This window comes from Oncorhynchus kisutch, linkage group LG29 (genome assembly GCF_002021735.2).
Source record: "Oncorhynchus kisutch isolate 150728-3 linkage group LG29, Okis_V2, whole genome shotgun sequence".
Classification (NCBI taxonomy): Eukaryota; Metazoa; Chordata; class Actinopteri; order Salmoniformes; family Salmonidae; genus Oncorhynchus; species Oncorhynchus kisutch.
In genome coordinates, this window is record NC_034202.2 from 30,821,797 (window position 1) to 30,843,772 (window position 21,976).

Sequence of the window (21,976 nt, forward strand, 5' to 3'; positions counted from 1 at the left end):
GGAGCTGTTTTCAGAGGACAGACTAGGGTCCCCCAACCACATTATAATTCACAGTCACAAACGACCCAAGGGCCCAACAGGAAGGGGTGGCCACAGCACTCAAGAGAGGGATTGAAAAAGCTTATTCCACTTTCCCCAATGCACAAGTGGTTATCTCCACCCTGCTACACAAACAGACATTCACATTGCCACCATACAGCAGGTGAATGCAAGCATTTCCCGGGACTGTGCCTCTCAACCTAATGTCTACCTGACCCACCACTCCGCCCTGGACTCCACCCTGGACTTGAACAGTCTTTACGGCCAGGTCCACCTCTACAAGGCAGCAATCCCAACTTTTGCCAGGACCCTGAGGACGTCACCCTCAACTGCAGCCCCAGCACCTCACACAGGAGCAACAGAGCCACAGACACCCCACCCAGACCAGCGAGACACCCTCTCAGACCTGCAAGACCCCTTCCGGAAGGACCTGCACGAGAGAACCCATGCCAAGAGGACCTACACCCAGACCACAGCTTCACCTGCCACACCCTAACCAGCTGAGACCACCCCAAACAAACCCTGGCCACACCCTATGTAGGCCCCCCCAGATCAGACCTAAGCCCCATCCTGCGACCTAAGAGGTATGTATCAGATGCTCACACCTACTGTAATGATCCGGGCCTAAACCACATGAAAACATCACTACACACTATGGGACACAAAGCTTTTACTATCTCATCCTGGAATATAAGGTCTGAGGTCATATGCCTTTAGCCTAAAGAGCAGGAACCCAGACTTCATCAAATAAATTAGAAATACAGACATTGTCATCCTACAATAAATATGGTATAGAGGTGACAGACCCACTGGTTGCCTTCTGGCGACCTAAATGCCAGAACCAGACACTCTCAGCACACAGGGGGACAAACACCTACCTGGAGGTGACAGCATTCACTCCCCCATATGCTCCCCTAGGCACAACATAACCAACAACAACAGGTCACAACTCCTGCAGCTCTGTCGCACGCTGGGTCGGTACATAGTCAATGGTAGGCTTCGAGGGGACCCCTATGGTAGGTACACCTATGCTCATCTCTTGGCAGTAATACTGTAGATTACTTCATCACTGAACTCAACCCAGAGTCTCTCAGAGCGTTCACAGTCAGCCCACTAACGCCCCTATCAGATCACAGAAAAATCAGTCTACCTGAACAGAGCAATACTCAATCATGAGGCATCAAAGCCAAAGGAACTGCACAATATTAAGAAATGCTGTAGATGGAAGGAAAGTAGTGTAGAAACATACCAAAAAATAGACAAATTAAAATCCTTTCAGACAACTTCCTTGACAAAACATTTCACTGTAATAGTGAAGGTGTAAACTTGGTAGTAGAAAACCTAAACAGTATATTTGACCTTTCAGATTCCCCATCAAATAAAAAAAATTAAGTTGACAACCTAAGAAAATGTAAAACAATGACAAATGGTTTGATGAAAACCTAAGATAGAAATTGAGAAACCTATCCAGCCAAAAACATGGAGACCCAGAAAACCTGAGTCTACGCCTTCACTATGGTGAATCACTAAACCAATACAGAAATACACCACAGAAAAAGAAGGAACAGCACGTTAGAAATCAGCTCAATGTAATTGAGGAATCCATAGAATCTAACCACTTCTGGGAAAATTGGAACACACTAAACAAACAACACAAAGAGTTATCTATCCAAAACAGAGTTGTGTGGATAAACCACTTGTCCAATCTTATTGGCTCTATAAAAAAGAACAAACAGCAAAAACATATACATGATCAATTAAAAATCTTAGAATAAGCTATTAAAGACTACCAGAACCCACTGGATTCTCCAATTACATTGAACAAACTACAAGACAAAATACAACCCAAAAAGGCCTATGGTGTTGATGGTATCCTAAATGAAATTATAAAATATACAGACCAAAAATTACAATTGGCTATAGTTAAAGAGTTTAACGTCATCCTCTGGCATCTGCATCTTCCCCAATATTTGGAACCAAGGACTGATAACCCCAATCCACAAAAGTGAAGACAAATTTGACCCCAAAAACTACCGTGGGATGTGTCAACAGCAACCTTGGGAAAATCCTCCTCATTATCATTAACAGCATATTTGTACATTTCCTCAGTGAAAAAAAATGTACTGAGCAAATGTAAAATGGTCTTTTTACCCTGCAAACCCTAATGGACAAACAAACAAACCAAAATAAAAGGCAAAGTCTTCTCATGCTTTGTTGACTTCAAAAAAGCTTTTGACTAAATTTTAAGGGTCTGCTATACAAATGGATGGAAAGTGGTGTTGGGGAGAAAAACATGACATTATAAAATCCATATACACAAACAACAAGTGTGAGGTTAAAATTAGCAAAATACACACACATCTCTTTCCACAGGACCGTGGGGTGAGACAGGGATGCAGCTTAAGCCTCACACTCTTAACCATATACAGTGCATTTGGAAAGTAGAATCTTCTTGGGTATGATGCTACAAGCTTGGCACAACCTGTATTTGGAGAGTTTCTTCCATTCTTCTCTGCAGATCCTCTCAAGCTCTGTCAGGTTGGATGGGGATCGTCGCTGCACAGCTATTTTCAGGTCTCTCCAGAGATGTTCGATCGGGTTCAAGTCTGGGTTCTGTCGGGGCCACTCACGGACATTCAGAGACTTGTCCCAAAGCCACTCCTGCATTGTCTTGGCTGTGTGCTTAGGGTTGTTGTCCTGTTGAAAGGTGACCCCCCCCTTGAGGTCCTGAGCTCTTTTCATTAAGGATCTCTCTGTACTTTGCTCTGTTCATCTTTCCCTCGATCCTCACTAGTCTCCCAGTCCCTGCCGCTGAAAAATATCCCCACAGCATGATGCTGCCACCACCATGCTTGGATGGCGCCAGATTTCCTCCAGACGTGACGCTTGGCATTAAGGCCAAAGAGTTCAATCTTGGCTTCATCAGACCAGAGAATCGTGTTTCTCATGGTCTGAGAGTCCTTTAGATGCCTTTTGGAAAACTCCAAGCGGGCTGTCGTGTGCCTTTTACTGAGGAGTGGCTTCCGTCTGGCCACTCTACCATAAAGGCCTGATTGGTGGAGTACTTCAGATATGGTTGTCCTCATGGAAGGTTCACCAATCTCCACAGAGGAACTCTGGAGCTCTGTCAGAGACCATCGAGTTGTTAGTGACCTCCCTGACCAAGGCCCTTTTCCCCCGATTTCTCAGTTTGGCCGGGTGGCCAGCTCTAGGAAGAGTCTTGGTGGCTCCAAACTTCTTCCATTTAAGAATGATGGAGGCCACTGTGTTCTTGGGGACCTTCAATGCTGCAGAAATAGTTTGGCACCCTTCCCCAGATCTGTGCCTTCGACACAATCCTGTCTTGGAGCTCTACGGACAATTCCTTCGACCTTATGGCTTGGTTTTTGCTCTGACATGCATTGTCAACTGTGGGATCTTATATAGACATTTGTGTGCCTTTCCAAATCATGTCCAATCATTTGAACTTATCCCAGGTGGACTCCAAGTTGTAGAAACAGCTCAAGGATGATCAATGGAAACAAGATGCACCTAAGCTCAATTTCGAGTCTTATAGCAAAGGGTCTAAAAACGTATGTAAAACCTGTTTCACTCTCTCATTATGGGGTATTGTGTGTAGATTGATAAGGATTTTTATTTATTTAACCCATTTTAGAATAAGGCTGTAAAAATGTGGAAAAAGGGAAGGGGTCTGAATACTTTCTAAATGCACTGTATATCAACAAATTGGCAAGAGCACTAGAACAGTGTGCAGCACCCAGCCTCACCTTACTAGAACCTGAAGTCAAATGTGTATAGTTCGAAAATGAGCTGGTGCTTTTGTCCCCAACCAAGGAGGTCCTACCGCAGCATTTAGATCTTCTGCACAGATTCTGTAAGACCTGGGCCCTGACAGTAAATCTCAGTAAGACAAAAATAATGATGTTCCAAAAAAGGTCCAGTTGCCAGGACCACAAATACAAATTCCATCTAGACACAGTTGCCCTAGAGCACACAAAAAACAATACATACCTCAGCCTAAAGATCAGCACCACAGGTAACTTCCACAAAGCTATGAACAATCTGAGAGACAAGGCAAGAAGGGCCTTCTATTTAACTAGGCAAGTCAGTTAAGAGCAAATTCTTATTTTCAATGATTGCCTATGAACAGTGGGTTAGCTGCCTTTTTCATGGGCAGAACGACAGAGTTGACCTTGTCAGCAATTCGATCTTGCAACCTTTCGGTTACAAGTACAACGCTCTAACCACTAGGCTACCTGCCGCCCTATGCCATCCAAAGGAACATAACATTTGACATACCAATTAGGATCTGGATAAAAAAAATACTTGAATCAGTTATAGAACCCATTGCCCTTTACGGTTGTGAGGTCTGGGGTCCGCTCACCAACCAAGAATTCACAAAATGAGACAAACACCAGATTGAGACACTGCACACAATTCTGCAAAACTATCCTCTGCGTACAATGTAAAACACCAAATAATGCATGCAGAGCAGAATTAGGCAGATACCCACTAATGATCAAAATCCAGAAAAGAGCCGTTAAATTCTACAATCACCTAAAAGGAAGCGATTCCCAAACCTTCCATAATAAAGCCATCACCTACAGAGAGATGAACCTGGAGAAGAGTCCCCTAAGCAAACTGGTCCTGGGGCTCTGTTCATAAACACAAACAGACCCCACAGAGCCCTAGGATAGCCACACAATGATAATTACTTGACATATTGGAAAGAATTAACAAAAAAACAGAGCAAACTAGAATGCTATTTGGCCCTAAACAGAGAGTACACAGTGGCAGAATACTTGACCACTGTGACTGACCCAAAATTAAGGAAAGCTTTGACTATGTACAGACTCAGTGAGCATAACCTTGCTTTTGAAAAAGGTCACCGTAGGTAGACCTGGCTCTCAAGAGTAGACAGGCTATGTGCACACTGACCACAAAATGAGGTGGAAACTGAGCTGCACTTCCTAACCTCCTGCCAAATGTATGGCCATAGAGACACATATTTCCCTCAGAATACACAGACCCACAACGAATGTGAAAATATATCAAATTTTGATAAACTCACATACCGATTGCGTGAAATACCACATTGTGCAATCACAGCAGCAAGATTTGTGACCTATTTCCACAAGAAAAGGTCAACCAGTGAAGAACAAACACCATTGTAAATACAACACATATGTTTATTTATTGTCCCTTTGTTTACTTTAACTATTTGCACATCGTTACAACACTGTATATATACACATAATGCCATTTGAAATGTGTTTATTATTTTGGAACAAATATGTACTGTTCACTTTCTTTATCCAGTTCTACTTGCTTTGGCAATGTAAACATGTTTCCCATGCCAATAAAGCCCCCTCAATTGAAATTGAATTGCTGTCACATACGCTATAATGGCACATATATAAAGATGAGTCCTCTATCCATCTCTATATATGAAACTAATCAGTATGTCAAACAAAGCTCTTAACTCTGCCTGAAAATATTGAAGCCTAGTGCGGCTCCTCTAAGGTAGCGTTGCTAACTGCTCCATTGACAACAAATGACTTCCACTGGAAGGCAAAGGGGTTGATGTATCGGGTGGACATGAGGCGTTCATTTCTATTCAGTTGACTCGCCATAAATTCGGCGTCTGAACTGTGCGTACATAGGCTAACTTCTCCCTTCTTATATAAATATAATACGCCCTATCCTTCCCATTGTGTCATATGTGGGTATTTGATCTACTAGGCTACACAACTTCATCTGTCAGAGTGACTGTGCACGTTCCTTTGTTTGCAAAAGTAGCCAATAAGGTTGACTTTCCTCTAAATCAACGTTGTCTTCTCCCAGATCAGCGCAGGCTGCACGTCAGTCCACTACAACCACAGTGCGGTTAATTACATGATTTAAATAGTTAGGCTACTTTAACTATTTACTTTACAAAAAGTACGTTTTGGAGAGCGAATGAAATGTCAAAAAAAGTGGCAGTAGTTACCGGTGCCAATAAAGGCACAGGATTTGCGATTGTGAGGGAGCTTTGTAAGGCAAAATTTACCGGGGATGTTATTCTTACTGCTCGAAATGAGAAACTTGGAAATGAGGCAGTGAAGATGCTGAAGTCCGAAGGATTTGACGTTTCTTACCACCACCTTGATATCTGCGACCAGGGCAGCGCCAAGCAACTGAGTAACTTTCTGCAGAAGACGTATGGCGGATTGGATGTGCTCATTAACAACGCGGGAATGGCTTTTAAGAGTTCAGTACGGTAGCCAATTCTACTATTTTGGCGACTCTGGCAATGCAATTGTTACTGTTCTAGCCGATCATAACAATTCCTCTCACCCGGGCGCCGGTATAGGTGTGTATTGCACCGACTGAACGCTGATTGCGTTCTATTTGGAACCTGGCTGCTTCCCAGGTATGGGCCAGGGCCCGCTCTATCCGACGGCGATGTCGGCTCAAAAACAAAAGCGACTTCATTAAGCACGTGTAGTAATTCGTGTGATTTTATGTATCCCATGCAAAAGTGATTGCTTGTGATTTAAAAACGATTTATCTGCCTTCGCAATGAAAACCATTTAGACAATTCAAACATTTGTTATGGAAAAGAGGTGTGTATGATGCAGTATGCTGCCTCATTGACAAACTAAGTGGCTCAGATTACTGTTTAATTTGAGAAGCGTGCTCCTCCCTACCCGTTTTCGCCTGGGCTAGTGTAAAATAACTCCGTCACTGTAGCCAGATTGAGAGGTTTGTGGGCAGATCTTGTGCTGTTAGGCAACAAGCAGCAGTTCATTTTAAACTGCCTACAAATCATAGTAGGGCTACTTGATTGCAATTTTTGTGTAACATGAATGATAGGCCTATGTGGCAGTGTGATTGCATTTGAAAATGATGCTCTGAAAAGATGGGTGAGGGTGATGCTATATTGGCACAGCCCCCACAAAGCAATAATTGATAATCACATTTTTTCCCTAGATGATGCGACTGAGACTTTTGGGGAACAGGCTGAGGTGACCATGCGCACCAACTTTTGGGGCACCCTGTGGGTGTGCCATGCTCTCCTACCCCTCCTCAGACCAAATGCCAGAGTGGTGAATGTCTCCAGCTTTGTTAGCAAGAAGGCTCTTGATACATGCAGCCCTCAACTACAAGCCAAGTATGATCTTTATTCTGTATCAAAAACCTCATTCATCCTTAACTTAATTCTGAATTGTAATCTATTGAGAGAGAAATATACACTGATATCATTATACATCCATCTAACCGCAAACCTGACCAACTTGAACGAAAGCCCTATTCATCCCTTCAACAGAAGCTGTTGCATTAGCAGATATGAAGAACATTTAGCTGTTGTGGCCTTAATCATAATTGGGCAATCAAATCAGTTTGTCAGTTGCTACTACAGATCATAGACAATATTTTCAAATTAAACCATTACTGTGATCATCACATGCAGTCATAAACTACTGTATTACAAGGTAATTTTTCTGTTGTGTCTTGGAGGTTCCGTGATACTGAGCTCTCTGAGGAGGAGCTGTGCTTGCTGATGGGGCAGTTTGTTATTGCCGCTCAGCAGGGAAACCATCAGGCCCAGGGGTGGCCAAACACAGCCTATGGCACAACAAAGGTAGTGTTCTGTCTGTCAACAAAACTATTACAGGGAATGGGCAAATGTGACCCACCGCCTCAATTTGGCCTTACGTAGCGAAATTGTGTTTTTGGATAAAAATAGAGACTTGGAGCTCCAAAATGGTATGTCATACACTGCAGTTGAGGAACAATGGGAAAGTAATTCTGCTGTGGAAGTTGATAAACTTGTATCCCCACTTTTGAGAAAATTACACCCAGACACACCTGGCTAACTTGATGGGTCATGTAATCATTCTCTTATGAAGTGGAGTCCTTTGTTTAGACATTGTTTAGCTAGCTAGCTAAACAATGAACCATAATCCCAACCCATAGCTGCAGTACAGATGGATTGTCATAGCTAGCCAATATGCATGAAATACTATAGTATGAATCTGCAGGTAACTAAAGCTAACCAACTAGGTTCAATGTTAGCTGTAGGCTATAACTAAAAATGCAAATGGCCTTCTGTGATACGAATAATATTACTATACAGATCATACACACAACATTCGCTAGCTAGTCAACAGTACGCTTTAACTTGCAATGAAAATTACTGACAAAATGAGAAACATCTAATATCTGAAAATGTAGCTAGACTCTTACCGTATACATGGATGAACGCTTCACGGCAGAGTGCCTTTTCTGTTTGGTTTGTAGCTAGCTACAGCTTGTTTTGCCCGTTATGTCAAGTCACTCCAATTCACACTGATCTTTTGCAGAAAAGTAGTCCATCACAACTTTATCCCACTAATCTTTGTCGATAGCTCCTGCTAAATCCTGTGCTGTGAAGTTATTGAGAGCAGAAGCAACACTTTTGCAGGTTTCCATGGCTAATGTTGTATCTTTCAAAAATGCAGTGGTAGCAAGGATTATCTACACATACTGAGAAGCTCATGTTATAGAAGCATGCTACATGGTAGACCAATCAGAACTCAACTCTCGGCATGTCCAGCCCATCCATTATCTCAGCTAATCATGGCTAGCGAGAAGGTTCCTGGCTCAACCAACAAGGCTCATAATTTAACATTTGTATTCAAATTTACAGATGGCATACACATTTCTTATTAAGGCACATGAAAGTTCACATTTTAATTTATTTAAAAAAATCTCAAATACCTCTCCTGTGAAGTAGTGACTTGTGACATACACCTAGCTTCTTGAAACAGGTCACAAATGGCAAATTTATCCTACTGTTTTGTTCGTCTCTGTTTAGATCGGAGTGACTGTGCTGTCCAGGATTCAGGCTCATTTTCTGACTAAGACACGGGCAGCTGATGGAATCCTGCTCAACGCCTGCTGCCCTGGCTGGGTTCGCACTGACATGGCAGGCTCCAAAGCCCACAAGAGCCCTGAAGAAGGAGCACAGACTCCTACCTATCTGGCACTTCTTCCTGACGGGATGAAGGAGCCACATGGACAGTTGGTGTGGGACAAGACCGTTCAGGAATGGTAGAGTGGATGCAGCAGGAAGTTTACCTCATCTCAATCAGAGACTTGAGGAAATTGCTCAAAAAGATTCTGCCAAATTCACATGACAAAAGACACAACACAACAGAGGGTTCTTGACATATCATCTTAACTTTTTTTTCTTTATATGATTTAATGTGATTAATTTACATAAATAACGCTCTGGAGTACTTTCATTGTAATTAAGGCCTGTTGTTCTTTCAAAAAGTTTAATGAGGTAAAGAAATAAAATAGATTGATAATGTCTTGGACAGTGATTTACTGGAAATTGTTGTTCAAAGTTGTAACTTTGTTTATTGAATTGAGCCTCTAGGGCATAGCTCCACAACTGGCGGCCTGATTTTTATTTGGCCCCAACAGTTTTATTTGTTATTGCACTGAGAAGAGGGAAATGTGAAAAGAAGTGTGGTGCAGGTGTCTGCAAGCACAAAGACTTGCATGCACTCAACCTTGAGTGAGAGCCAACCAGCCCTATCACATTGACCTGACATAGCATAACAATTTCATTCAAGCTGCCTGTTGAGATGGTGACATATTCAGAGTGTGAATGAGCCCCCATAAATGCAACAAAGACAAACTTAATCATGCTAATTTAAGCATTATCCTATTGGTATAAAATGCAACGTGCACTGCTAGTGGTAAATATTCAAATAAAAACACATTCCAAATGAAACAAAACACCCCCACCTCGGTGTCCATAGCCGCAGGAAGTAGGGGTGCTGCAGCACCCTGTGATAAATGTAAATAATTTAGCCAAAATGAGGCTATTAAATGACTCCTGTCCGAACAGACATAAATAAAACTATTTGAAATACTACAGTAGTGGCCAAAAGTTTTGAGAATGACACAAATATACATTTTCCCAAAGTCTGCTGCCTCAGTTTGTTTGATGGCAATTTGCATATACTCCAGAATGTTATGAATAATGATCAGATGAATAACAAAGTCCCTATTTGCCATGCAAATGAACTGAATCCCCCCTCAAAATTCCACTGCATTTCAGCCCTGCCACAAAAGGACCAGCTGACATCATGTCAGTGATTTTCTCATTAACACAGGTATGAGTGTTGACGAGGACAAAGCTGGATATCACTCTATCATGCTGATTGAGTTTGAATAACAGACTGGAAGCTTCAAAAGGAGGGTGGTGCTTGGAATCATTGTTCTTCCTCTGTCAACCATGGTTACCTGAAAGGAAACACGTGCCATCATCATTGCTTTGTGTGCAGAAAGGGCTTCACAGGCAAGGATATTGCTGCCAGTAAGATTGCACCTAATCAGCCATTTATCGGATCATCAAGAACATCAAGGATAGCGGTTCAATTATTGTGAAGAAGGCTTCAGGGTGCCCAAGAAAGTCCACCAAGCGCCAGGACTGTCCTAAAGTTGATTCAGCTGCAGGATTGGGGCACCACCAGTACAGAGCTTGCTCAGGAATGGCAGCAGGCAGGTGTGAGTGCATCTGCACGCACAGTGAGGCGAAGACTTTTGGAGGATGGCCTGGTGTCAAGAAGGGCAGCAAAGAAGCCACTTCTCTCCAGGAAAAACATCAGGGAGAGACTGATATTCTGTAAAAGGTACAGGGGACTGCATCATGCTGGGGTAAAGTAATTTTCTATGATGAATCCCCTTTCCGATTGTTTGGGGCAAGACAAGGTGAGCACTACCATCAGTCCTGTGTCATGCCAACAGTAAAGCATCCTGAGATCATTCGTGTGTGGGGTTGCTTCTCAGCCAAGGGAGTGGGCTCACTCACAGTTTTGCCTAAGAACACAGCCATGAATAAAGAATGGTATCAACACATCCTCCGAGTGCAGCTTCTCCCAACCATCCAGGAACAGTTTGGTGACGAACAATGCCTTTTCCAGCATGATGGAGCACCTTGCCATAAGGCAAAAGTGATAACTAAGTGGCTCGGGGAACAAAACATTGATATTTTGGGTCCATGGCCAGGAAACACCCCAGACCGTAATCCCATTGAGAACTTGTGGTCAATCCTCAAGAGGCGGGTGGACAAAAAAAACCCACAAATTCTAACAAACTCTGAGCATTGATTATGCAAGAATTGGCTGCCATCAGACAGGATGTGGCCCAGAAGTTAATTGACAGCATGCCAGGGCAGATTGCAGAGGTCTTGAAAAAGAAGGGTCAACACTGCAAATATTGACTCTTTGCATCAACTTCATTTAATTGTCAATAAAAGCCTTTGACACTTATGAAATGCTTGTTATTATACTTCAGTATTCCATAGTAACATCTGACAAATATCTAAAGACACTGAAGCAGCAAACTTTGTGGAAATTAATATTTGTATCATGCTCAAAACTTTTGGCGACAACACCAGAGAGTATAATTTTGCTAGAGGATCAATAGCTTCTAAAACATTGCTGTGGATTAAGTTTCATCAAAACCACTTACAGTCGGGAAGACTGCAATTTGGGCAGCATGCGTGTCAAATATAGAACAGTTTGTTAAGTTGTGGCCATAGATATAATCCATAGGACTTCAGAACCTCTAACCCTGGCACTTTGACTGATACATTCATGGATTCACTAGCAATGGCTGCCAGTCCTGACTTGAAATGGGAACTGCCTATCTATGGGGTATACAGTATTCTACTGTATTCTTGTCAAAGCCACTCTGACATTGCTCATCCTAATATTTATATATTTCTTAATTCTATTTTTTTACTTTTAGATTTGTGTGTATTGTTGTGAAGTTGGAGACCACTGCTCTGTTGGAGCTAGGAACAAGCATTCCTCTAGACCCTTTGATGGCACCCTGGAGAAGTGTGCCCTTCACTGATGAATCTCGGTTTCAACTGTACCGGGCAGATGGCAGACAGCGTGTATGGTGTCATGTGGGCATGCGGTTTGATGATATCAGCATTGTGAACAGAGTGCCCACATGGTGCTGATGTCAACGTTGTGAACAGAGTGCCCCATGGGGTTATGGCATGGGCAGGCATAAGCTACGGACAACGAACACAATAGTATTTTATCGATAGCAATTGGAATGCACTGTGATGAGATCCAGAGGCCCAATGTCATGCCATTCATCCACCGCCATCACCTCATGGTTCCGCATGATAATGCATGGCCCCATGTCGCAAGGATCTGTACACAATTACTGAAAGCTGAAAATGTCCCAGTTCTTCCATGGGAGCTATAGTTATTGTTATGTAGCCGTAAACATTATTTTGAGTTAATAGTGGGGGTACAAGGGGAGGGTCCTGTGAAAATATTTTTAATGTTGGGGGGGGGTTTAATGACACCTAGAGTTGGGCCAGCCCCTCTTCCCAAAGTAAATTTTGAATTGTCCCTAATTGTCCATCTCATGGTTCAGCTGTCGGAGATTTTAGCACTAAATTAATCAGGGCATTGCATGCATAGGCCTACATGCTTGGGGGTCCACTGTATGATAATATAAAAATATATTTAGATAGATATGTCGGCGGCATGTTTACAACCCACCAACATGCATTTCTTTATCCTTGTAAGACAGGCTACTGCGTCTGCTATACACGTACAGAAGGAGGCTAATTCATTTTTTTTTATCAGATTAAAAAATAAATGAAGATTAGCATTATATTGTTTGATTATAGGAGTAACTCTGGTAAGCCTAAAACATTCTTCCTCACCTCAGGTTCAACTGCAAAAGGCCAATAATCAAATAAAAAGTGATTTCTCACCTACACATGTTTAGAAGATGTTGTTGCGGGTGTAGCAAAATACTTGTGTTTCAGTTATCTTTTTGGCCTTCCTGTGTTGTCAGGTGCTGTAGGTGTCCTGGAGGGCAGGTAGTTTGCCCCCGGTGATGCGTTGGGCAGACCGCACCACCCTCTGGAGAACCCTGCATTTTCGGGTGGTGCAGTTGCCGTACCAGGCGGTGATACAACCCGACAAGATGCGCTCAATTGTGGATCTGTAAAAGTTTGAGTGTTTTAGGTGCCAAGCTATTGCACTGTTGCGCCTTCCTCACTTCACTGTCTGTGTGGGTGGACCATTTCAGATCGTCAGTGATGTGTACACCAAGGAACTTCAAGCTTTTCAAATGCTCCACTGCATTCCCTTCGACGTGGATAGGGGCGTGCTCCCTCTGCTGTTTCCTGAAATCCACTATCAGCTCCTTTGTTTTATAGACATTGAGTAAGAGGTTATTTTTCTGGCACCACACTCCCAGTCTCGTTATTGTTGGTAATCAGGCTGTGTTGTGTCGTCTACAAACTTGATGATTGAGTTGGCCACGCAGTCATGGGTGAACAGGGAGTAAAGGAGGGGGCTGACCCTTGTGGGGCCCCGGTGTTGATGATCAGCAAAAGGGGAGGTGTTATTTCCTACCTTCGCCCCCTGGTGGCAGCCCGTCAGTCTAGGACCCAGTTGCACAGGACAGGGTTCAGACCCAGGCCCCCGAACTTAGTGATGAGCTTGGATACTATGATGTTGAAGGCTGAGCTATAGTCAATGAACAGCATTCTTACATAGGTATTCCTCTTGTCCAGATGGGATAGGGCAGTTTACAGTGCGATGGCGATTGCATCGTCTGTGGATCTATTGGGGGGGGAAGCAAATTGAAGTGGGTCTAGGGTGTCAGGTAAGTTAGAGGTGATATGATCCTTAACTAGCCTCTCAAAGCACTTCATGATGACAGAAGTGAGTGCTACAGGGTGATAGTCATTTAATTGAATTACCTTTGCTTTCTTGGGTACAGGAACAATGGTGGACATCTTGAAGAAAGTGGGGACAGGAGACTGGGATAGGGAGAGATTGAATATGTGCTAAACACCCCAGCCAGCTGGTCTGCGCATGCTCTGAGGACTCAGCTAGGGATGTTGTCTGGACCGGTAGCATTGAGAGGGTTAACACACTTAAATGTCTTACTCACGTCGACCACCGAGAAGGAAAGCCAACAGTATTTGGTGGCGGGCTGCGTTGGTGGCACTGTGTTATCCTCAAAGCGAGCGAAGAAGGTGTTTAGCTTGTACGGAAGCAAGACGTCGGTGTCCGCGACGTGGCTGGTTTTCCCTTTGTAGTCTGTGATTGTCTGTATACCCTGCCACATATGTCTCGTGTCTGAGCCGTTGAATTGGGACTCCACTTTGTCTCTATACTGAAGTTTTGGCTTTTTGATTGCCTTACAGAGGGAATGACTACACTGTTTGTATTCGGTCACGTTTCCAGTCGCCTTGCCATGATTAAATGCGGCGGTACGTGTTTTCAGTTTTGAGCAAATTCTGCCATCAATCCACAGTTTCTGGTTAGGGAAGGTTTTAATAGTCACAGTGAGTACAACATCTCCTATTCACTTCCTTATAAACTCGCTCATCGAGTCAGCGTATACGTCAATGTTAATTGTCTGAGGCTATCCGGAATATATCCCAGTCCACGTAATCGAAGCAATCTTAAAGCGTGGAATCCGATTGGTCAGACCAGCATTGGATAGATCTAAGCACGGGAGCTTCCTGTTTTAGTTTCTACCTATAAGAGGGGAACAACAAGATGGAGTCATGGTCAGATTTGCCAAAAGGAGGGTGGGGGAGGGCCTTGTATGCATCACGAAAGTTTGAGTAGCAGCGGTCGAGTGTGTTACTCGCCTGTGTACTGCAACCGATATGCTGATAGAATTTAGGTAGCCTTGTTCTCAGATTAGCTTTGTTAAAATCCCCAGCTACAATAAATGCAGCCTTAGGATTTATGGTTGTTAGTTTGAATAAAGTCCAGTGAAGTTCCTTGATGGCCGTCTACGTATCCGCTTGCGGGGAGATATACACGGCTGTGACAGTAACCGAGGAGGGTTCTCTTGGGAGATAATAGGGTCGGCATTTGATTGTGAGGAATTCTAGGTCAGGTGAACAAAAGGACTTGAATTCTTGTATGTTGTTACAATTACACCATGAGTCGTTAATCATGAAACAGACACGCCCGCTCTTCTTCTTCTTACCAGAGAAATCTTTGTTCCTGTAGGTGCGATGCACTGAAAATCCCGTTGGCTGTACGGACTCCAACAGCATGTCCCCAGCTAGCCATGTCTCCGTGAAACAGAGTATGTTATAATCCCGGATATCTCTGTGGAAAGCAACTCTTGCCCCAATTTCGTCTACTTTGTTAACTAGGGACCGGACATTAGCGAGTAATATACTCGGAAGCGGTTTGTGGTGTGCGCGCATCCGAAGCCTCACTAGAAGACCGCTCAGGCACCCTCTCCTCCGGCGTTGTTTTTGGTTGGCCTCTGGAATCAGTTCAAATACCCTGGGAGGTGCAGACAAAGGATCCACTTTGGGAAAGTTGTATTCCTGGTCGTAGTGCTGGTAACTCTCTAATATACAATAGTTCTTCCCGACTATACGTAATCACACTTAAGATTTTCTGGGCTAACAATGTAAGAAATAATACATTAAAAACAAAATACTGCACAGTTTCCTAAGGGCTTGAAGCGAAGCTGCCATCTCTATCTGCGCCATCTTGTCAAAGACTTGATAAGTGGTGTGATGCAGATACATTTATTCAAAAGAGAATAATGACAAAAATAGAGAGGAAGTTGCTATTCTACATTCATTATTTTAAGTAGTAAACCCAAACTAATCCCGTCTTAGCCTCTTTCTTTCCTCTATATTTCCCAGGGAGCACAAATACTGCAACACAGTGACAATAAGTCAAGACTATTGACACACCCAGGACATTGACAAGTCTAAACAACATTTTTTTAAACTCCATAAAGCACTACATATATTTAGAATAAAATAAGAAAACATTAACAAATCACTAAACATAAACAAATTCTCTGCTGGGGAAAGCTAAATGAAAAATGCAGACTAGAGACACCACCCAAACACAATTATAATAGTACCCTTCGTAAATGAATGTCTTGACTACATCCTGATTTCCAAGGGACAAGCATTTTACACTAAACCAGCGGCATCAAAAAGGATCAGCCCCCATTTTGTATCCCCATGAGTACAAGGAAATACAATGGACAAGAACATGGAGAGACGTGCAGTAATTCTAGCTACACCTGCAGGACTTAACAATCATATTGGACAACTGCTCCACCTGTGAAAAAAAAGCACATTCAATGGATAGACATTATAAATACGTATTCAAACCCAGCAACTGTGTTGACTATGATTTCAATTCGGTGAGGATCAAATCAAATCAAATCAAATGTATTTATATAGCCCTTCGTACATCAGCTGATATCCCAAAGTGCTGTACAGAAACCCAGCCTAAAACCCCAAACAGCAAGCAATGCAGGTGTAGAAGCACGGATGTTATGAGAGTTTCATTTGATACTTCTAACTACATTATTCACTGACCTTGTGTTGTCTCCCCACATAATAGATAATGGGTAGGGGCTCCAAGACCTGTGGAACACAGCAGGGTTGGGCAGAGGCTCCGGGGTTGTGGTGCTTATACAGAGCCAGTACCTGTGGTTGGGTAAACAACACTAGATATCTCACTGAACAGACCATCTCCCCCCGTGGTTATACAGCGTCTGATTACTGAACACCCTGCTGTACAGATCCTTGAAAGACAGTTAACAATGGGGACGTCTACAAAAACATGACTGGTAGCATTACCTGGGAATACTTGTTTTCTGTGTTCCATATATAGGTGCAGGGGCCGATGCAGTAGTTAGCAAAGTAGCCAGTGGGTTCATGGATCCACTTCCAGCCCAGGTCCTTACGGAAGTCAATGTAAAGTCTTCGCACACAGCAACTCTCCGATTTACTGGGGGATACACACACCTGTGAGTTATACACCTTATTTCTTACAAACAGGGAGTTAACAGGGAGTTAACAGGGCGCTAATAGGGAGCTAACAGGGAGTTAACAGGGCGTTAACGGGGAGTTAACAGGGCGCTAACAGGGAGCTAACAGGGAGTTAACAGGGAGTTAACAGGGCGTTAACGGGGAGTTAACAGGGCGCTAACAGGGAGCTAACAAGGAGTTAACAGGGCGTTAACGGGGAGTTAACAAGGCGCTAACAGGGAGCTAACAGGGAGTTAACAGGGCGTTAACAGGGAGTTAACAGGGCGTTAACGGGGAGTTAACAGGGCGCTAACAGGGAGCTAACAGGGCGTTAACAGGGAGCTAACGGGGAGTTAACGGGGCGTTAACGGAGAGTTAACAGAGCGCTAACGGGGCGCTAACGGTGAGTTAACAGGGCGCTAACAGGGCATTAAGAGGGGGTTAACACGGCCTCTAAGTAGGTCTACAGTATATCTATCTGCCAAAAGAGATTAACTTTGTTAGTACACATTTACGAGACATTAATTGATCATTCTAAATGTGCTCTTGGGCCGTTGGAATAAAGGATAGTCTCACTCTGAGCAGATCTCTTCAGTAGTGGTTTGTCGTTTCTTCCGAGAGCTAGGCTGGCTGTGGCGTTCCACAGGAAGTGACATCAGTAAAATGTGAGGCTTTGATGGCATTTTCATGGCTAGTGTTTCTGTATCTCCCCTCAGCTTGTTCATCCCTATCGTATAAAACATTGACACCTGTCAGGCAAGAGATTCACAGTGGAGGTTTTGGCAGAAAACGTATGGATTGAGTTGATTTCAATACAGTGAATGGGAGTAAACTGCAAATACCTGATATTTTGAAGCTGAATTCCTCCATTGGTTTCCCACAATCACAAGGCAACTTCAATTGGAATCCCTGCTCCTCTCCTGTAAAGTGTTGCAAAAAGACTAATATAATGGTGTATAAAACTTATTTTTAAACCTGAAGGAATAGGTATACTGTTTTAGGTGTAAACTTCTGTTGGACAGTTCTTTCACATGCTTTGTCACTTCAATCAGACACAGATTTGTAACAGGATATGATTGCAACTGTATTGCAACATACTGTTTGTGTTATATAATTATATCTACAACCCTAAAGGAAACTTACCAGCCCCTTGCAGCCACTCATTCAGAGTCTGTGTTACGTCAAAGGACACCCAGCGATTGGCCCATTCCTTGGAGACAAAATGGGACTTCAGGTAACGTGCCTTATCGCCAACTCCTCTGTAGAGTTCCAGCCTCTGCTCGCTGTCGTCGAGCAGGCCATGGTTCTTGATGAGGAGACGGAGCTCAGCTTGAGAGAGCAGTCGATCAGTCCCCAATACTGACCGCATCTCAGACATGTTGAAGAGCATCTGGTGCTTACTGGTGTTCTCACCTTGGAAAGGAGAGTCAATATGTTTTTATTTGGTACTTTCTACTACTGAACCTGTCAGTGCGGGAGAGGGGGTAAAGAGAAAGAAAGAGAAACCGAAAGAGAAGCTGAATTTTACCATAGTACTGGTAATAAAACTATTGTGGATAGATTCTGTTATATAAAAGGCACTCTCAGAGAGAGGTGAATGCAGTTTCAGGTTTGGCCTCAAATGCTATCTGCCGGAGCCAAAATTACCTCTGTGAGTCTGTAACAATAATTACACATTGACAGGGACGCTGAGGAAGTGAGGCTCTGCTCTGGAAGCTAGATCACACCATGCTGCTGTATTACAATAAACCAACAGCATCAAAAAGGATCTAATCAGAGGGCACGGTCCTAAGGGCTTCTGGCTAACACCTAACCTGCTCAGAGTTACTGCCTGGACAACAAGTTTACACTGTAGCGATGTATACTGTCTTGTAGACAAAAAGGGAGGAGGACCCAGCAAAGGGAAGGAAACATCTGGTAGGGAGAGGTAAAAGGTTGACACAGGCCATGGTTTTACATACAGCAGACAGGGCCATTGCAGTCAGTTCAGTAAACCAATGGAAGAAACACCCATTTTCAGTCAACAACCTTATCTAAAGGACATAATTATACAAATGTACATCCTAAAAATGATCTGCCAACTGCAGTTTATGCCAGTCATAAACTACAGCACCACTTCAAATGGATCTTATTCACGACATGCGACAAGGTTGAAATAGCCTTAATAATAATTTGCATGTCTACCTAACCTCTCTGCATCATCCTGCACTCCTCAATCCAGGGTGGTGAAAAGTTAGACAGATGCTACATGGTATACAGAGATAGGGGCAGAACCTGTCATTTAACAGCACGTACTAAGTCAAGTGTTCCTTCCTGCCAGCTATTCAGATAACCAGAATAAGCACACAGTAATCAGTCAGAGGAAACCACTGGCCCCATCCATCTGTCTCACCCTCCACATTGTAAGTGACAATGTGGTCTAATGTTATTTCACTCCAAATATGGGTGCGATGATCAAAGATTATGACAACAAGCAAAATATATACAATGCCTACTTTTTTGCATTGCTATGCAATTACCATGGTGAAGGCCTGTGGTTAGCTAGGGTTTATATCTTAAATCGACCTTTGAAGATCCCCCTACACACATCAACCATTTAACACGCCTATACTTGACTGAAGTGAGGCTAGAGAAGCATCCACTTTAACTTGACAAGCCAGAGCCTGTGTAAGCAGCAGGATGTGTGTGCATGTAGACAGCATGCATGGATATATCTACTCACTTTGTTTCATGTTGAACTTGTGGACCTCCTTTGCAAAGTATGCCTCCTCCTCTGCATCCTGAGTGGACGGTATGTACGTGTGCACCTGCTCCTCACTCAGCTCCACTGTGCTGTTGTAGATTGACATCAGGGAAGCTGGGACCTCCTCAGTGTCTCCCTCCTGGTCAATCTCTGGCTCCTTGGATAGCCGCAGCTTGCTCAGTATCTGTCCACGGATGGCCTCAATACGTTTCCTCTTCACCAGTTCCAAGTCCAGAGACTTACAGGTGGACATGGTGTCACTCCGGCACACATATTCCAGCATCAATAAGGCAGTCAGCATCAAACACACTGCCCTCATTGCACACTTTAAAGAGGAACAATGTCTATGATAGCAGGCTTTCAGAGTTGACTATTATGTGGATTTACCGTCCTTTTGAGCCTGTTGCATGAACAGATTTCAATGTACTTCTCCTGCTGCTGTCACAACAACCCAGGAGGCTTCAGTATCTCAAGTTGAGCTCCTCAGAGACTGGTGCTAGCTCTTGAGCCGAGGTCAGATCCCGGACTAGAACCACATAGAGTTCACCACCAAAAGAGCTCAGCCTAAACTGAGTCACTGTCTCGCTGGCATGGTGCCTCACAGACTCTCACAGTGCTCCCTAGAGGCAGTCTCTATTCATGAATGAATGAACTACAGCACATCACCACATTACTCCCCGTCCCTGGGACCCAATTTAAAATAACAAACAAGCTCTTAGGAGACCCTGTGTCAACTGAGATTTGGAAAGTAACACAGGAAAATCTCAATGAAAATTGTCAAGTTGTCTCAACTGTCTTCCCAACTCTCTATAAAAATGTATTTGTTAAAATCAGTTAACAAATTGTTTTGGCAAATGTGACAGTCTCTTCCTACAACGTTATTGAATATAAGTTTTAGTCAGCTGACTCACTTCTTTCATCAGATAAACTGCTTCAGACTAAGCCAAAGCAAAGGGCCATATCATTAGTCTAGAAGAGCACAATGTTAATGTAAATGTGAAGAGCACAATGTTAATGTAAATGTCTAAACCAGTTGTACATAAATACATGCACACAACATACCGTATTGCACAAAGCACCAGAAATGTTGTAAAAAAAACTTCCTAGCTTCAACTACTTAACTATTTAAAATGTTCCAAGACCGATGCTGTGTCATTCACTAGATGCACTTCCCCATGCTAAACTTGAGAGAACACTCAAGACAGAGGTCCGCCACAAAAAAAATGAAAGAGCAGAGTAGACATCATAACAGCGTCATCTAACTCACCCACACAGTTACAGCTCAGGCCTGCCTCCTTCTCATTCTCTAGTCTACTATATCCAGATCCAGTCAATTAAAACGTTTCAGACTAAAACAAAGAAATAAGAAAAAAACAACACACTGTAGAAAACCATCTACCCTATTAGACCCTAGAGTTGTTAGTTTTAGCAGCCATCATCAGTCACTGATCTTTTCATTCCAGTTCCTGTTGCTTTTCTGTCTAGTTCCTGTCCTCTTGCACTAAAACAGTATGAAGCTCTAAATCCAGGAAGTGAGCAGCATTGTGAAACATCTGCCATTTCAAAGTACAGGGTTGCTGTTTCCTTTAACTTTGCCGGAAGGCAAGACACATGGAAGAACTTAAATCAAATTGTATTTGTCACATGCTCCGAATATAATAGGTGAAATGCTTACTTACATGCCCTTAATCAACAATGAAAAATACCTAAAAAATAAATAAAAGTAACAAATAATTAAAGAGCAGCAGTAAAATAACAATAGCGAAGCTATATATAAGGGGTACCGGTACAGAGTTAATGTGCAGGGGCACCGGTTAGTCGAGGTAATTGAGGTAATATGTACATGAAGGTGGAGTTAAAGTGACTATGCATAGATAATGAATAGAGCATAGCAGCAGCGTAAAAGATGGGGTGGGGGCAATAAAAATAGCCTGAGTAGCTTTTTGATTAGATGTTCAGGAGTTGTTCTTATGGCTTGGGGGTAGAAGTTGTTTAGAAACCTCTTGGACCTAGACTTGGCGCTCCGAGGATCACCGTGCCGGATGTGTTGTTACCTACCCTTACCCCCTGGGGGGCGGCCCGTCAGGAAGTCCAGGATCCAGTTGCAGAGGGAGGTGTTTAGTCCCAGGGTCCTGGTGAGCACATGTTTGGAGTACACGCCCTGGTAATCTGTCTGGCCCTGCGGCCTTGTGAATGTTGACCTGTTTAAAGGTCTTACTCACATCAGCTACAGAGAGCGAGTTTACAGTCGTCCTCAGCAGATGATGCTCTCATGCATGTTTCAGTGTTACTTGCCTCGAAGCGAGCAGAAGTAATTTAGCTTGCCTGGTAGGCTTGTGTTAACTGGTTGATTT

General features: G+C 43.3%; 3 protein-coding genes across 5 annotated transcripts in view; 1 reads left to right on the forward strand and 2 right to left on the reverse strand.

The window, feature by feature from the left end:
• LOC109874012 (spermine synthase-like) overlaps window positions 1-8,530 on the reverse strand; it is a 44,827-nt gene extending 36,297 nt beyond the window's left edge. For both annotated transcript variants that reach the window (XM_020465749.2, XM_031809033.1), the window contains exon 1: window positions 8,269-8,530. The gene's annotated coding sequence lies outside the window, so the exon portion shown is untranslated. The remainder of the gene's footprint in view (window positions 1-8,268) is intronic.
• cbr1l (carbonyl reductase 1-like) lies at window positions 5,790-9,378 on the forward strand. 2 transcript variants are annotated; one of them, XM_031809035.1, is made up of 4 exons: window positions 5,790-6,288; window positions 7,012-7,192; window positions 7,540-7,663; window positions 8,879-9,378. In XM_031809035.1, exons 1-4 carry the CDS (start codon window positions 6,003-6,005, stop codon window positions 9,116-9,118), a joined length of 831 nt encoding a protein of 276 aa, XP_031664895.1. In that variant the 5' UTR covers window positions 5,790-6,002; the 3' UTR covers window positions 9,119-9,378. The 2 variants fall into 2 exon arrangements, with proteins under 2 accessions (XP_031664895.1, XP_031664896.1); XM_031809036.1 differs by having other exon boundaries at window positions 5,860-6,219.
• A 6,234-nt stretch (window positions 9,379-15,612) lies between these two features.
• On the reverse strand, window positions 15,613-21,107 carry LOC109874437 (transforming growth factor beta-1 proprotein). The gene is made up of 7 exons (XM_020466336.2): window positions 19,602-21,107; window positions 18,023-18,292; window positions 17,722-17,799; window positions 17,456-17,606; window positions 16,709-16,859; window positions 16,445-16,555; window positions 15,613-16,181 (listed from the first exon to the last, which is right to left on the reverse strand). The coding sequence occupies exons 1-7, from the start codon at window positions 19,939-19,941 to the stop codon at window positions 16,134-16,136; spliced, it is 1,149 nt and encodes a 382-aa protein (XP_020321925.1). The 5' UTR covers window positions 19,942-21,107; the 3' UTR covers window positions 15,613-16,133.
• Window positions 21,108-21,976: the final 869 nt, after the last annotated feature.